Below are 18094 nucleotides of genomic sequence, written 5' to 3'. Positions count from 1 at the left end.
GAATACGGCCCCTGAATTATCGGCGCTCCTTGACTTGCTGGGGGGGAGATGGGAAAGTCATCAGGTTATTGAAGGAGGGTGTAAAATGTGCTTTTTATCTTATAAAGGAGTTGTCAGACCACATTGCGGCTTCCTGGTCACTCTGAATTCTGACTGATCTATAAGCTTGCTGAGGGCAGGGCGGTTATATTATTATCCTTGTTTCCCCATCTGTAAATGGTGGTTAAACAAGAAACTGCTAAGCATCAAACATTTACCACATGTGTGCTGAGGACAGAACACTAGCAGAAGTGCTAAAAGGATGAAGGCCAGAAAGTGCCTGGGTCCTGATTCTCATCTCCCCCTAGCTGGTCCATCCCGTCTGTAGACCGTTTCAGTAACATGATGGTATGTAGGGTGATAACAGTCCTGGACCAAAAGGAGGCAGGAGGTCTGGTTCCTAATCCTGGCTCTGCCACAGGCTGGGTGACCCTGGAGAGGTCACTTTGTCCTCTGAACCTCAGTTTCCTCATCTGGTTGTCATGAGTATCCAAGGAGTGACCTACAAACGCCTTGAAGGTGGGGACCAGGCTGTGGTTACTATTACGTCCTCATGTGCCTGGCACAGGCTAGGTGCTCCATACATAATTACTTTTTGAATGAATGAATGAAATTAGTCTAAAAGCTATACATTAAGGACCATCCATACAGAAGACACTTTTAGTGCAGCAACATATTAACAGGATGGAGAGACAGGTTAAGAGCTGGGTGGCATAGGATTAGAGACATATCATTTTAAAATAACAATATGTGACACCTTGGGTGATTAAAAATGAGTTTTGAATGAACAAACTTAGAGACTGTGCCCTTGGTGAGCTGCGATCTCGCTTATGCTGGAAGCTTGTTAATGTATGAAAGAACACTGGGTTTAGAATCAGAGGCTCTGGCCTTGGGCCCATCACTTAAGTATGAAGGGCTTGAATTTCTTACATTTAAAATGATAGTCATTGCAACTGTTCTCATCTCACAGAGCTACTGGAAGGGTCAAAATTAAGCGATGGGTAAAAACACTCTGTACTATGAGGCTCTGTGTTGTTTTAAAAAGACAACTGATACTTTTTTCTGAGGCATGCAAATAGAAAGACAATTATTATTATTAATCCGGTTTGGAGAATGAGACTACTGAGCCTCAAAGAGAGGTGACATTTACTCAAGGGTCTTTCCCTCCCTTGTGTTGGAGTTAACAAATAGCAAAGTCAAGGGAGGCTGCAGCTTTCCACTGCACTCTCTGACAAGATGAGGAGAGCAAGTCATGTTCTACTTCACTTAATACATCATCATAAGACACCTCGAGCAGCATCTGATATTGATGGCATTAGCAAGTAAAAGGAACTGACATTTACTCGGAACCTACTATGTACCAAGTGCTGTCCTGGTTGCTTTACATCTTCACACCACTTCTAGAAGCAGAGAATACAGTACCCCTATTTTGTAGCCCAGGAAATTGAGATACAAAAGTGAGACACCTCACCTGAGGCCACAAAACAGTTAAAAACTTAGGCCCTCATTCCCGAAAACAGAGGATAAATAAAATCACATCTGAGACTACCCTGATCAAGCTGAAGTATAAGAAACATTGCAATCTACTCAGGAGGAATAGACATGGAACACTTGTAGGCCCTAAAAAAAAACCCGAGGCTCCCAACAGCAGCTCCCTAAGAGCCCAGCCTTACCTTTAGGCCCAAGAGCTTATCTCTTGTAAGCAAACTGAGGCCCAGGGGACTGGTGAGGCAAGAGAGGAGGATGACCAGAGGCCTTTCCAAAAGAGGGCGATAAAATATTAATTCCCTTAGATGGTACCTTCCTATTAATGATGGACAGATGGAAAGATCCTGGGCCTCAGAACTGGTAAAACAAGTGCGGATTTTTAGATAGTGACTTGAAACCTACACAGAATCTACTTGTAAAACTCAACATCAAGGACATTCTAAGCTGAAAAGTGCCTTGGATTTATTTTGTGTACAGAGGTCAGAGAGACCTGGCTATGAGTGGGGGGTTCTACCTCTTGCTAGCTCTGTGACCCTGGGCAAGATACCTTATCTTTGAGAGGCTCACTTTCCTCATCTGTAAAGTGGAAATAATGATATAAGGTACTTGGGGCTGCTGTGAGACATAATAAGATACTGCATGTAAGTGCCCGTTCACAGGGACCTGGCTCTATAACTGTTACCAACCCCCACCCCCACACCCCATTTCCAAGAGTCTTGTTGCTCTGTAAAGCAAGCCAGCATGCTCCTCTAACAGTCCTATGATGAAGCACTAGTTGCAAAGAACGGAAAAGGGCCATGCCTGAGAGACTCTTCATTTGCTCATTTTACAGATGAGTAAACTGAGGCCCAGAGAAAGAAAGAAATTGATTGACAAGTTGGCTTAATTGCTGTGGATTCAGTGTGAGATTGGGATGAAGGCTCTTCTTTACAGTCTCCACGTGATCTTGTTTCATTCTCATGCCAACATGTGATTGAGGGAGAACTTATTCCCCTATTTTATCGTTGGGGAAACTGAGTCTCAGAGAGGGCAAGTGTCTTGCCCATTACCCCTCAGCCAAATGTAGTTGGTGACAGAGCCAGAACTATACCCCAGCTCCCTGCTTGCCGAAACCAGTTCTTCCCAGTACACTAGGCTGCCCCCACAGAGTCCCCCGCCTGCCAACTGTAGCTAACTCTGAAATCAGGAACCTCTTATACTGAAAAGCTTAATTTTATTTTCAAAGGTGCTCCCTCTTCATAGGATGTCTGGTTAGTGGTTTCCTCTGGCCTCATACTGTAACTGAGCAGGACCCTGTGGGGTCTTCCCTGGACAGACTCCTCCCCCATGTCCTCTGAAAGTACCTGGATAATAGGATCTGATATACATCTCCTGAGCTGTTTTGCAGATGCTAAAACCTCCACCAAATTGAAGAAATTAACTACTTGATGACCATGAACATGTAGCCCCGAGACCCAGTGATGCCTAAGGATTGATACTGTGACAGCACCTTGTTACCACATAATTAATCAGAGAATTGTGCACGAGCTGATCACATCCCTGCCACTCCCCTCCCTCACCTGGCCTTTGAAAATGCTTTCCTGAAACCCATTGGGAAGATCAGGTGTTTTGAGCACCAGCTGCCCTGGACTCCTTGCTTGGTGCCTGCAATAAACTCGGCACTTTCCTTCAACCCAACCTGGTGTCAGTAGACTGTCTTTACTGCGTGGGTGAGCGGATCCAAGTTTGGTTCGGTAACAGTACTGAGACACTGCAAGGTTGTACCTTAAAATCTGACACTGAGGACAGATATGCAACTTTTCTGGTTAAAGATAGAAACTTCATAAGCAATGATTTTAAACAAAGACTCAAAGTGCGACCTCACACTTGAATCCAACCCAGACGGATCCAGTGGATAGAAATAGATTATTACTCCATAGGGCTGGTTAAACTGAGTTGCTGGTAGAGCTAACATTATATTTTGGCCATTTAGAATTCTGTGCATTTGATGGAAATTGAAAATCTGTTTTACTTTTGTTACCTAAGTAATGCACGCCCAAGGCAGAATAACAGACCACACAACTAAGTAAATTAAGGAAATTAAAATCACTTATTTAAATACATTAACATTTTTCCTGCTTCTGTAATGTTTATATTTCAAATAGGACTAAAATTCTAATTAGTGAAAAACTGGAGGTCATCATATTTGTTTGATGTGTGCTGTGCTGTAATTACTCAGACTCTTTGATGGAAAAGCAGAGCGGAAGCAGCAAGAGTCCCGCCTTCACACACCTGCCTGGGTTTGATCCCGGCTCTAAACAGCTGTACAGCCCTGAGGAAGCTACTCAACCTCTCTGAGCCTCAGTTTCCCCTTGAGAAAGTGGGATTAAAATACCTATTTTATAGTATATCTCGGAGAATTAATGAGGTAAAAAGTGTGTTCAGCAGACTTGTGGTTGCCAAAGGAAGGGAGTTGGGGGAGGGAAGGATTGGGAATTTGGGTTCAGCAGAGGCCAACTATTATATAGAGAATGGATAAACAACAAGGTCCTACTGTATAGCACAGGGAACTATATTCAATATCCTGTGATAAACCATAATAGAAAAGAATATGAAAAAGAAAGTATATATATATGTATAATTGAATCATCTTGCTCTACAGTAGAAATTAACACAACATTGTGAATCAATTATACTCCAATAAAATTAATTTTTTAAAAAACGTGTGTTCAGGGGTCTTCACATAAGCAGACATTTAAGAATATTACTTTACCTTCCCTTCAGAAGGGGTAAAACTTTAGCTAGACTTTCTTTTATTCAGTTAATATTCCCAGTGTTGTCTCCAAATAGCATTTTTGAATTTGGCCTTCATTTTCATTAGCGCAGTTGACTTTTTAAAGAAATTCAACAGCACATTCTTTTGAGAAATGAAGGACCCTATTATATTCCAGACAACAACCCTCTAATGGATTACTTTAGTAAAACGGAATGTTTGATTTCTGAGTCAACTGAAAATAGTTAAGCTCCATTAAAAATTAAAACACTGTACCCAGTTGGCCATTAACCATGTCTACAATCAGGCATGAAAACTACTGGTAAATGGCAGGGAAGTGGGAACCAATTCATGTGTAGGTATTTTAACAAGCCCAGAATGACCAGAAGAGCGACATGGAGTATGTGAATGAGGACAGAGCCCGTGGCTGCTCAGCCCCTTGTGTGCATTTACTGGTGGTGGTGCAAAGGTAGGAGAGGAAAGCGGTTTTATACCTGATAAATGTTTTCTTCCATTTCGGGATCACGGATTGGCTCGTGTCCAGCCTCAAACACAATGTACTATGAGGAGTGGCCAGAGAGGAAAAGTCAGAGGGAAAATGAAAGAGGAAAAAAAAAAGCATTTGGAATTCAGGATACAAATCGCAGTGAGCATTAAAGACACAGGCACAGGAGAAAACACCTTAAAGAGACAACTGAATTACTGACATTCCAAATGGCCTGACACATTCCTGCCTCTTCTAAGGAAAACTGTGTCCAATGGTCAGCCCTTTAAGCCATGTCTGCATAAGCCCTCTGCAGAACTCTCTGGAGATATAACCTCTTCATTCAGTGGCATTTGTCTCGGCAGTGTCTGCATGTGCTGGCACTGCCGAGTAGGAATGATATCTCCTGGGATCCCAACTTTGCAAACCCTTTGCTCCCTAAGGCCCAGGGTCATATGCCAATTCTGACTTTGCTCAGAAGCCCCAAACTCCCTCATCTCATAAATATCACTTTACTTTACATTCTCAGTTTTAAATACCGAAATCAACTGTTCCATGTACATGTTTCAGACTCTAAAGGACTGGGCCATTTCAAAAAGGGCAATGCTTGTCACTCTCCCAGCCCACGAACCAGGGGCTGAGCTCATATTATAGACAAATCCATGCCTCTGGCATTCTAAAGCAAGGCCTGCCGTCCAGCGCACCTTTGACTTTTGTTTGCCATCTATGTCAGATACTCCTTCTCCTTCAAGTTGTTCAGACTCTATTACCTTTTTATCCATATTATTTTCTTTTTGTCATAGCAGTAGCAGCTTTCTGGGTGAAACTCTGCATTTATATAGAGTGCATGTGTGACACACACATATATAACCCATGTGTGTCCCAGTTAGAAATGTAAGTTTCAGATTGTCTTTTATGTCCCACAAGTCAAATGTTTGGCTTCGTTCTCTCCTTGGGAATAAGCACAGAGCGGGAGAGGCCTCCTCTTCTGCATCTGTTTAAGCAGAGCATATACTTGAACCCAAGAGAGGCCATCTCTACCCACACTTAGGCTGCAACCTTGAAGAGAGCACAGAGAAAGCTACGGGCAGGCATGTCTCTGGGATCTCCCTTCCCCCACTCACAACAGCCCCTATGCCATGAGCCAGGGAGTCAGGGGGCAGCCTAGCCAATTGGGGGCCCGAGAGATTTCTCCTCACAGCCTTTCTCAAGCTCACAAACCGTCCTATGGGTTTGTGTTCAAATGTCGCCAAAATGTCAGTCCCCATCTCTGGTTCTTAACTCACTGAAGCCACCTCATTATTCATAGTCTCTCTAATGAACTCAGAATATTCAAGAGACTCTTGCAAACATTCAGCTCTGGGATGAAACTTTTACAGATTGTGGAGAGGGCTGAGGCAGGGCAAGAAGGGAGAAGTCTATTTCCAAATCCCATGCTATTGATGCCGGCCAAACTTCTGTTAGTTTTTATGGAAATTCGCTCCTGGAGGGGTTGGCAGCCCTCACCCTCAGAAATAATCCTGGTCCCTCTCCAGGCTCTGCAGCCAACGGATCCTTCAGGTCTCTGACAAAATGTCTATACCACAGGCCTGGCCATTCCTGACCCTCGACCCCAACTAGTTTCAGAAATTACCTGGTATACAGGATCTTCAACATCCTCTTCCAGAATTGTCTACCGCAGAGTGAGGGAAGGGAGGATGCAAAGCAGAGGATATAAAGCGAGAGATGTGAGACGGTATTCAGAAATTACAGGACAGTGAAGAAACCAGCTCTGGGTAGGAGAGGCTGGCGGGTGGGTCATTAAGGCAGAAAACAGGCAGAAAAAAATGAAAACCCTGGTGATATTTTACCATTGCACAATCATCTCCAAATCTAATTCCACCCACTGCTAACAACAGCAAGCGCAGTTGGGTTTCCTTAGGTCTCCTCCCCTGAAATCTTCCCCTGGTTTCAAGACTTCACTTTCTCCAACACGTCTAGAATCTCAGTGAATAAGCGCTCATGTCTAGTGGCTTTGCTTTCAGTCATTTACACGGGAACCTTTCATCTTTATTTCTATTTGGCAGCAGGAGGAGAAGCCTTGACTGTCAGTTTTCACATCTGTTTATTTTAAGCCCCTGTTGTCTCAGGACAAATTCACAGGTATACCTGATACACAGCTTGTTCGCATTGCTTATCCTTTTGTGCCTTTTTTTCCAATTCTTCTCTTTGCTTCAATTCATAAATAAGTTGAAAGAGATCTCTCAAGTCCAGAATAACGGGTTCAGCCTGGAGTAAAAGTTGGTAAAGCACGTTAATCAAAGGACGGTTACTAAGCTGCAGTGACCAATTTTTGTTTTTGTTGGCTACAACCCGCAGCCCTTCCTTTTTCTATTAAACTGCAAGCATTCCATCTTTAATTAATTCCACCTCGTTACGTTGGTTTAGCAAAATTGCATCTAAGCTAAAGTTCATTTCTTCAACTAATTATATTTGCAAATTCATAACAATCATAAGCATAAAAGGCACTGCTTTTATTTATTAGTAATTTCAAATTAAATAAAGTTAGGGTAGGCTTTATGCAAAATAGCTATTTGTTTCTTATTTTCTTTTTAAATGAGGCTATGAACACAAGGAAACTTATTTGTATAGTGTGCCTCCGTCCAGCTTAATCAGAAAGAAAACAGTTAGTCATTATGAAATACCCATTAGAAAAAACAACAACACAACCGGAAGGGCGTGAGCATACTTCTTTGCTCCGAGGCTGTTCATCTTTTCTAGATGGGAAGCTAAGTGTCAGCATCGCTGAGTCATATGGCACAGTGGGCCTCCGAAGACCAACAGTGCGGCTGTGCTGTCCCAGAAAAGGTACAAGGAAAGGCGTCCTCTTCGGATTGGGATACTCACCGCCTGGGCTGTTTTTATGGCCACAAATCTGTGATTCCCTTCCTTCCCACAAACGTATCCGAAGGCCCGGTGATCTGTGATGTCCTTGGCGATGTAGGAAATTTCGTGAACAGCATGATGCTGCTGAAGGGCCTATGAGAAGCAAAAAGAAGAGCCTATTACAGGGGAATTTTCCCTCCGAGCTGTTGATCAATAAGAGATGTGTTTCCGCTGCATGTGAACAAGCCCGGAGGGCTCTGGAAAAGCTGTTTGGTCCAGATGGAAGGAAGAAGAGCTGTGCCTGCCCTTGAGAAATGGAGGCTTCCTTCCATGGTCTTGGTGCTGTGACCAGAAAGATAAACAGGATTGTTCAGATGCTGAAAGAGCATCTGGCTCTTTTTACTGCTTGCCAGGACCGGTCAGCCTCACTCAGTGGTATAGGCTCCTGCTACATCTCTCTTCATGATGCAGCCCAGTCTAAGTTCTGGATTGATATTTAGTACATTTACATATCCAGGGCCTCTGCTTGCCCTGCTGGAAGATGTACATTGCACAATGACAGGGGGTGCCCTTAGCATGCAGAGAACCATAGATGTGCATAGTTATAACAATTTTCCAAGAGGTGGCGATAGAGTGACTTAAGGATCAACACCCTTCTTTGTTTTGCCCAAGGTCACCACACCTCTGAGGCTTTTCATGGGTTGGTCCCCACGTCCGCAATGCCTGTTCTTTCATCCACCTGCCTGAATCCTATTCCTCTTGCAAAGCCTATTTGAAATAGCACCACCTCTGTGAAACCCCCTGATCAAGGCTTGCCTTCCCTTTCCCTGCAGATGTGATTCCTCCCGCTTCTGTGTTTCCCTAGAGCTTTAGTCTATAGCGATATTGAATCTCCTGATGGATCCCTCACACACAGCTGCCTTGGCTCCTGCTTTCGTAGATCTTCCTTCTCTGATATATTTGCCTAAATCCCAGGCTTCCCCACCAGACTCTGTCTTCTTCACCTTTGCCATCCTAATACCTTGCACTGTACCTGACTCACAGTTGTTGAAATAAAGTAAATTGGGATTGCTGATCAGTAATTCAAGAATTTTTTGGTTTTTTTTGCGGTAGGCGGGCCTCTCACTGTTGTAGCCTCTTCCGTTGCGGAGCACAGGCTCCAGACGCACAGGCTCAGTGGCCATGGCTCACAGGCCCAGCCTCTCCGCGGCATGTGGGATCTTCCCGGACCGGGACACGAACCCGTGTCCCCTGCATCGGCAGGCGGATTCTCAACCACTGCGCCACCAGGGAAGCCCCGATTCAAGAATCTTTTGATATTGACCTTTCTGCCTTTATTATCTAAACTTCAACAAATAATACTCACCATCCTGTTAGGTGATGGTGATCTTCATGGCCATTTTTCTATATTAAATGTTCCTAAAGCAATCCTCATTAAACAGTCCTCTATATGTATCTGTGCATTATACGATGTGTTTCAAGTCCTTACAAAGGACCTTTTCATTATCCGGGGTGTTAAAAAGCTTGAATTCTAGCCACTATATGTGAACACAAGGCACTCACTGTACCTCTCTGGATCTCCGTGTATTCCTGTATTAAAGCAGAAATCTGAACCAGATCAATGGCTCCTAACCCAAAGCTCTATCTACTGGGGTCATTAAAAGTAATAAAAAGAGGGCTTCCCTGGTGGCGCAGTGGTTGAGAGTCCGCCTGCCGATGCAGGGGACACGGGTTCGTGCCCCGGTCCGGGAAGATCCCACATGCCGCGGAGCAGCTGGGCCTGTGAGCCATGGCCGCTGAGCCTGCGCGTCCGGAGCCTGTGCTCCGCAACGGGAGAGGCCACAACAGTGAGAGGCCCGCGTACCGCAAAAAAAAAAAAAAAAAAAAAAAAGTAATAAGAAGAGGTACCAGGAAATTTTCAACATCTCAAAAAGCTAAACAGAAATTTACAATTATCCCTAATAAGATGACACCTTTCACTGTGCACGCAAATGAAAACGCCAAGTTTATTTAGAACCATATCCGGTTACTGTTGTATTCCTTAGCTCATCTTAGAGCAGATTCTCTTTGGCAATTAGTGATGGATTCAAATAATGCAAATAGGAAAGTCAATGATTATAAACGCATTTTTTTGGTGAACAAAGTATCCCACATTACTGAGTCTGTAGAGGGAAGGAGAAATGTAACACAAGGAGAATTTGGTTATGAAAATGTTGGGAACCACTGGAGTACATTTTCTCCCAGGTCTCTTTCCATCTCCCTGGATCCCTTAGCCATGTGGATCTCACACCACACAGCCAGCCTCTCAGGACAGTGGGCACCTGCCTCTCATGAAGGCCATTGCCTTGGTTCTGGATTATTGGCCCTGACCTTCCAAAACGTCCATTCCCCAGCCTGTTGCCATCTTTCCAGGCTTCTGACCTCAGGAATCATTTCTGCAGTAGAATTTGCTGCTGCACCTTTACCTTCCAGAGTCTGGCCATTCACTCATCTCTTTACTACTCTTGGGACTCTCCAGGTGGCTTCAAGCCTGTGCAGGTTGCCCAGTGTCTACTGGACATCATGCTTGGAGGGTGGTATCGCTGACCGGTCACCCTAGCCCCTCAAGTGGCCATAAGACAACTGTATCATTCTAGTGGATTTTCACACAAAGTTGGTGAAGAAGGGAGTATTTGTTAGTAAAATGATCAAGATCCGTTTGTTCCTGTTTTATTAAGAGAACATATTTAGCTAGCAGAGAAAAACTGCTCAGAGAGCAGTAGCTTTTTCATGGTGTTAATGATGTAAAATTGATGAGATTTATATTCACAGAACATGGGGGTATTGATTTAGAGGCTTCTGTGAGCTCGAATGGTATACAGTAGGGAAAGTGGGAGACAAAGGCATCCTCCTTCTCTCCCTTTCCTGCAAGTAACTCTTTCTCTGCATAATACGGTGAATGTTATCCACATCTTCCACTGAATCAAAGTTTGACGACAGTACTTTATTGATTGCCAAGTGGAATATTGCTCTAAAATTAAACCACAATTAGAAGTCTTCCTGGTGGAATTAGATTTGGAGATGATTGTGCAATGGTAAAATATCACCTACTAGGCAAGACAGCAGATGGAGATGTTTTAATTTATCTAGGAATGCTCATTAAGTGTTTTTTTTTATTTTGTGTGTGTGTGTGTGGTACACAGGCCTCTCACTGCCGTGGCCTTTCCCGTTGCGGAGCACAGGCTCCGGACGCGCAGGCTCAGCGGTCATGGCTCATGGGCCCAGCCGTCCCGCGGCATGTGGAATCCTCCCAGACCGGGGCACGAACATGCGTCCCCTGCATCGGCAGGCGGACTCCCAACCACTGCGCCACCAGGGAAGCCCTCATTAAGTGTTTTAAAATCAAAACATTTTAACACCTGATGATATCTAATGTTGCCTCACGAGGTGTAGCTGTGTTTGTGCATGAAGTGCTTAAAAATATTTGTAACATTATCTTTTCCCATAGTTAATTTTAGGACATGTTAAAAAGGATTGTTCTGGAAGAGGCTCATTCATTTGGAAATGAAGAGCCAGTAAGGGAATACGTCTCCACTTTCCCCAACCTTAATCATGCACGGGTCATGCAGATCCTTGGAAATACAAATATATTAGAATCCTGCTAATCCCACATTATCACATGCATCTTGGCAACACAGAGGACCTTGTAAATACTTGTTCACTGAGCCTCAAAATTGCTCCAAGTCTTCAAACAAGTTTTATCAGCACAAATCAAAGAGAGTTGGAGCCAGAGGAAACTTAAATATTGCATAGTTCACCTCCGAGTTTATTCATGAAAGGACTGAGGGTCAGACTGTGTTCTGGCTGGACCAATACTTAACCCAGGCCCCACTCTCCCTACTCAGGATGACAAAGCATTGAAAAGAGGAAACAAGATTATTTAGAATCAAGGTTCCTTTCCTTAGACTCCAGGGTCCCTAGACCAACAACAAAACCATGATCTCTGATAAGCTGGGATAAAGAAAGGGAACTGGAGAGGGAGATAGAGTTGAGGCTGTTCTGGATTCCAGCAGGATTCTGAGGTCAGAAAGGGTCATCAGTCAGAAGGTTTGAGGTCAAGGCCAGCTACCAGGATCTCAAAGAAAAAGGTCAAGACGCCATGGTCTGGAAGGGGACTCTCAGGGGCTTGGCTACCTGTGGTATCTGCTGAGCAGCCAAGGCCACCAAGGGGAGGTGAGGCTCTTGGTCACAGAAGAAAAGGACCGTTTCATCCCAGGATTGTTTCTGTGTGGAGTTTCTGGGGCGTCATGGGTTGTTCTGGACGTGCAGAGAATCCTGGGCCAGAGGGAGAGGGAGAGAGTGGAGGAAAGGCAGATTCTGAGTGCTCTTCCTCCACCCTTCCTTTGGAAAAGAGTTTTCGTCTTGGAAAAACTTAGTCTAGATATTAAAGCACTGCTCCCAAATCAAAGCAGATATTTGATTTTAAAGAGACAGTCTTCCAGAACACCCGATCTTTCCACCACCACTTCATTTACTCCTCCTATTCCGAACCCCCTCGTTGCGGATGAAAGTTACTGCTGCAGAATTCCAAGGCCAATTCAGAGAATAAACTCCCCAACCCAGTCTGACTTTCCTCCCAGGGGTGAAAACAATCTGAAGGACTCATAGTCCCCCTTTGGGTTCTGGACTTTCCCACCTCTGTGCCATGATGCGTGTTGTTTCCTCTGCTGATTGCCCTCTTCTTCCCCTGACCCATGTTTCATCAACTCCACCTAACTATATCATACCTATGCTCAAGGCCTAGCTCCAACATTCTGCTCATCCAGGGAACCTTCCCTGACTCCCTTGTTTCCCTTAGTAATAATTCCCAACCTTAGATTTCACTGGGTTGTATTTTTTCTTCTATTTGGGATGCTTCATACTTCTTAATTTTGCTACACAGTTCTCCATGCATATAGTTATTCACACGGTATGTATTAGTGCTTATTGAGTGCCTGTTCTTTTGTAGATCTCATGCTAACTGCTACATCTACCCCAAAGTTCAAAACATAGTCCCTTCCTCAAGGCCCTTGCAATCTCACAGAACAGGCAGGCAAAGAAACTAACAACCACAATATAAGAACACAAGCTTTAGATTAAAGGGTTATGTAGGGTCAGAGCAGGAATGGCAAGGGGCATCAGGGAAGACTTGACAAAGGAGCTGACCTTGGACTCGTCTCGAAGGATAAAGGGGAAGTCCCCAGAAAGTCAGGGGGAAAGGGCATTCTAGGCAGGAAGAATGGAACATGAAAAGGCCTCTAGGTCCTGAGAACAGGACATTTGGAGAACGTCTGTGCATTTGTTTTCTCTCCTCTTTGGGGATGTTAGCTCCTTGAAAGAAAGATCCATGTCTGGTTCTCCTCATTCTTATCCTAGTTACTGTGCCTTTTGAACAATAAGTGCTAAATAAGGTTTTGTGAATTAACGAAGGAAGGAAGGAAGAACCAAGCTACCCAAAGATGTACACTGTACAAGGTAGTAACTCAATAAATGCTCAATGATTGATTCAATCGGGTTAATTCACGACATTTCACACAGGATTCACTCTGTAAACAGAGGGTTTCTTATCTGATCACCATTTTTTTTCTTAGCATTTCCATGAGCCATTTACCAATGTTTAAATGAAGTACCAAATTGTTTGCAGGGTTAGAGTCTGACAGAATAAATTACAGAGAAGACAATTTGTAGTACGGTTCAATACAGCCAATTAAATACAGTATGGATTAGAAAGTCATCTGCTCAGACTTTACCATTAGCTTTTTTTAAAGAATAAATTCTACCCTACTTAGCCTTCATATTATTATTGTGTGTGTGTAGGTGTGTGTATGAGAGGGTGTGTTTTCCTGAGGCTGTACTCTTCACTGGAAAAACACCCACCAGGATTGAAGTGAGTTAATAAAAAAAAAACAAAACAGAAAAAGCAGACATGCAGACAGCCACAGAACAAAAATAGATACATGAAAAATACACTACTTCACACTACAGGCAATTACAGTCGTTAAAATCTCACAAGACAAAGAGAGACCCAGGCTCATTATAAAGGCCTTTCTCTTTTCTAACGTATTTTTGGATGCATTTGCTGCATGGCAGGGCCAACAAGGCTGGGAGGCAACCTCTGTACCAGCCCCCAGGCACCCCATCATCAAGTGTTCAACGGAGTAGGTAAGAATGAATTCTTCCCTAAATTCCCATCCTGAAATCTTCTAGAACATTTTACTCAAGGCCAAGACCAAATTTCCAAAGATCCCAGTCTCTAACTGAAGAGGCAGCCTGATAACAGAGGAAAGAATATGAACTCTGGAGCCAGAAAGAACACGATTCAAATCCAAGCTGTATCACTGACTGGATGTGTAGTTTGGGGCATGTCCCGTGAACTTTCTGAGGCTTCTCTTTTTGTATATTATGAAGAATGATACAGAATCCAAAAAGTTGTTGGAAATATTAAATTGATTCATATAAAATATACCAGATACAACTGAGATCCCACTTTTCGCTACCAGAATGAAAAAAAATGAAATAATAGCCAGTGTTGACAAAATATGGGGAAACATACTTTCTTGGGCTATTGGTTTTCTATTTGTACAATGGGACCAACAGTGCCTCTCTCATGGTCCTGTTAGGAAGACGGATGACTTAGTCTGGTATATATAAAGGGCTTGGGGCAGTGCAAGGCACATATCGTAAGGGCTATGTAAATGTTGGCCATCATGGTTATTTTTGTTATTTGTGGGAGTGTGATTTGTTGCAACTTTTCTGGAGGGCAGACCGGCTGTATGTTTCAAGGCCTTAACGGTATGCACAAACTTTGACTTGTGATTCTTCTTGTAGGGATTCAATTATCTGCAAATAATGTAAGATGTGGGCAAAGACTTGGATACAAGATATTCCCTGTGGTACTATTAGAATAGTGAAAAATTAGAAATGTCTGAAATGTTGAGCATTAAGTGATTGGTTGAAGTAACCGCATTTTGCTATAAGATGAAATAATATGCAGCTAACTGAAAATCATCTTGGGAACGTATGTATTTTTTCCTGTGGAAATATATTCACAACATGGTACTGAATGAAAAAATAAAAGCATATTACAAAACAGTGTGTTCAATATGATCCTGTTTTTGAAAAATGTATGATTATCCATATAGGTATGTGTATAAAAAGTCTGGAAAAACGTCCAATAAAATCTTAACAAGAGTTCTCCCTTGAATGGTGAACTTATTAGTGATTTTTAAAACTGGACTTTCTGCTCACTTATACTAAGTTTTAAAAAATATTTATACCTATTTATACAAGTTACATAAAATACTAAGCTTCCTGGACTTTTCTATATGGGATGATTCTTTAGTTTGTCATGATGTATATATGGATACATATATATATATATATAAAACATCAGCTCCAGTGTGTTAGGAACAATATCTTTTTTTCTCATCTTATCCTGAATATCAAGTACAGTGCCTGACATATAGTAAGGATGTAGTACATACATATTTTTATTGTGGAAAAATATACACAACTTGAATTACAGTTTTAACCATTATTAAGTGTATGGCTCTGTGGCATTAAGTACATTTACACTGCTCTGCAACCATCACGACCATCCATTTCCAGAACTTCTTAAATCTTCCCAAAGTGAGCATCTGTACCATTAAACACTAACTCCTCATTCCCTTCTTCCAGCCCCTGGAAACCACATCCTATGTTCTGTCTCTAATGACTTTGTCAGTACCTATTTTTAAATGAATAATTTGAATGAATGAATCTGTCAGTAAAATCTTGAGTCCAAGTCTGTCCTCGAACCCCCTCCCCCCCAACCCTACTGGCTCTACTTCTGTTTCTGTAACACTTCCTTTCCTCAGCTGTTAAAATAAGGAGGTTGGCTTCAGTAAATACTCATGTCCTTTTTTGCTCTTAACACTTCTTTTGAAACTTTATAACAAGACAACAGCTATAAAAGGCAGCTTCTTCTTAGTAACTCTCTAAACATATGTTATAAACACACAGCTCTGGAACCATGTGAGTAAAGTTCTTGCCTAAAAATAGGGAGATGAACTAGTTGTACTAGCTGAGAGCATTCCAGACCTATGATTTAGTCTTAAATTCGTCTAACAGGCAAAGTGGAGCCAGGTGTGCTGAATCAATTAGCAATCACCAAAGTGACAAGGAAGCAGATTTCTGCTCAGGAGAAATAAAAACCACCTTCAATAGGAAACGAGCTTCTGTGTGAAGCACTAATTTCCTAACACTGGGGTTCAATCAAAATTCTACATCCCATGACCGAGGATGTGCTACAGCATAATCACAGTTGGTGGCAAGCTGGACTAGCTGTCCTCTCTCTCATTCAATTCACACTCATGCCTAAAAGCACTTCGCTACTCGGATACACCAGGCCCTGGAAATACTGAAATAAAGAAGATGCGGCCTGAGCTCTCAAAAGCCAGCAATACGTGTGTATGTGTAAGTCAGGGGGCTCCTCTTTTGTTTCACACTCAGAGTAGTTTGTATATTGTGTTGTCCTGTCCCCATTTCCAAAAGACATGTCATGTGATGGAAGGATTTAGATCTCAGCTTTGTCGCCATGTGCAAGTCACCTTACCTCACTGAGCCTCAGTTTCTTCCTCTGTACAATGGGAATGTGAAGATCACTTAATGTGTGTAGCAGGGTATCTGGTAGACAGTAGGCTCTGAATACTCTGAATCTTTTCCCAGACAACCGAGACGGCGTTCCCAGAAAGTATTTTAATATATCAACAGACCACAGCCAAAGCCTTAAATCAAACCCACACACAACTGAAAATCGCCTGCTCCATCTCTCACCCTTTTCTTCAGAGACGAGAAGAAAAAACACATGCGTGACCCTCACCCAGTGGTAGCCAAGAGCAGCTTATCCGCTCTGCATGGCTAGGTCTGGAACAAGGAGGCTCAGACTTCTGTTTCCTGGTCTCCTGTGCTCGAGCTCTAATTCCAGGGCCAGTGCTGCCAACCTCTGCCTAGATCCTGAGGGGGCACAGAACCGTGGAGGTCTGCCCCGTGTGGTGTGTCTGGGCATGGATTTTCAGCATTGTGCGACCCAACTGGATCTGAACCATCAGGTGACAAAGACACATGCCAGTTCGAAAGTCGGGAGAGGGCTATAGGTTTAAATGCAGGTGGTTTGAAGGAGGGATGTTTAATAAAGGCTTTGATTTAATCTTGAAGGAAAAAAAAAAGATCTAATGACTATGTAACATAGTGTTCAATTACCAAGCATGGTCCCCTTAGGTCAGGACTTCTTAGGAACTCACAGGGTAATAGTCTTGGAATAACCAGAGGGTGGTAAGAAAGTCTTCTGGGAAATCGGGTCACCAGGAAAGAGAAAAGGGTTGAAAGAGAGAGCTTTAAACTTTATGACATCATCTAACAATCTGGATCCCACTATCCTGAGAAATTTAACCTTGTAGTTTTCAGTTATATAATCAGTGAATTCCTTTCGTTGCTTAAGATTGAAGTGAGTTTTTTATTACTTGCAACCAAAAGATTTCTGAACAATACAGTGATCACCATTATCCCTATCTTAGACAGGAGGAAAAAGGCTCAGAAAGAAGTGATTTACCCAGGGAATATCAGGCTAACATGAGATTTCAGCAAATCTCATCGACACTCAAGTCTAGGCCTGGTTTATTGTTAGCAGTAATTCGTATTGGAATTGCAATTTTGAAATTGCTTTGGGTATATGTTAGGATAAAAAAATATATAAATACATTGTTATTAGAAAGCAAGCTTTTCAGTCAAAGAAAAATGAGATCTACATGTAAAAGTTAAGAAATAAGCCAATAACTGTAAATTTGAATTGGAATTATCACTATGAACTCATCATTTAAAAACTATATTATTCGCACTGTTTGCAGAAAGGGACTAGAAGCAATGAAACCCCAGGGCAATGAGCACACCTAATGAAGCTATTTATTATCTAGGTATCTATTGATCTATTGATCTCTTAACCTATCTAAAGAGAAAGAGAGTCAGAGAAAGCAAATATGGCGAAAGGTTAAATTTTCTGTTTCTTTGAACATTTTCATGGTAATACATTAAAGAAAAAAATTAAATCGTAGCATGCTCCTTTCTCTATCTCCCTTTCCCTTTTCCTCTCTCTGAGAACAGGAAAGACCAAGGCACTGAACACTTCAATGACTTTAACTGAAAGTAGGCTGCAGACAAAAAGGCCTTTATCAGGTCCACCTCAGGCAACCACTGGTCCAAAACACAACGGGTTGTTCAGCACGTTCAGAAGAGCTCAGTAAGTATAGTGCTGCCAGTTTTCTTTGTTCCTTCTTGCTTCCCCAAGGCCAGCATAAATAAACATCAGCCAGTTGTGGTTCTATTTTCAACAACATTTTAAAAAGTTCAGGTTGAATAAATATGGAAACAATTTTATACTTCTGACACTCTGGGGAAAAAAAAATATCCCAAAC

General features: G+C 42.6%; 1 protein-coding gene across 22 annotated transcripts in view; it reads right to left on the bottom strand.

Moving 5' to 3' along the window:
• The window catches only part of DAB1 (DAB adaptor protein 1), a 1205719-nt gene that overhangs the window by 65659 nt on the left and 1121966 nt on the right, over positions 1 to 18094 (bottom strand). For 18 of the 22 annotated variants that reach the window (XM_067006941.1, XM_067006927.1, XM_067006946.1 and 15 more), the window contains 4 exons: positions 7650 to 7781; positions 6912 to 7031; positions 6397 to 6435; positions 4774 to 4839 (listed from right to left, as the gene is read on the bottom strand). In XM_067006941.1, coding sequence (XP_066863042.1) covers positions 4774 to 4839; positions 6397 to 6435; positions 6912 to 7031; positions 7650 to 7781 — 357 coding nt within the window. The remainder of the gene's footprint in view (positions 1 to 4773; positions 4840 to 6396; positions 6436 to 6911; positions 7032 to 7649; positions 7782 to 18094) is intronic. The other 4 variants (XM_067006948.1, XM_067006954.1, XM_067006950.1 and 1 more) reach the window with 1 other exon arrangement.

The sequence above is a fragment of the Kogia breviceps genome, chromosome 1 (assembly GCF_026419965.1).
Source record: "Kogia breviceps isolate mKogBre1 chromosome 1, mKogBre1 haplotype 1, whole genome shotgun sequence".
Classification (NCBI taxonomy): Eukaryota; Metazoa; Chordata; class Mammalia; order Artiodactyla; family Physeteridae; genus Kogia; species Kogia breviceps.
This window is presented reverse-complemented; position numbering and strand designations above follow the sequence as displayed.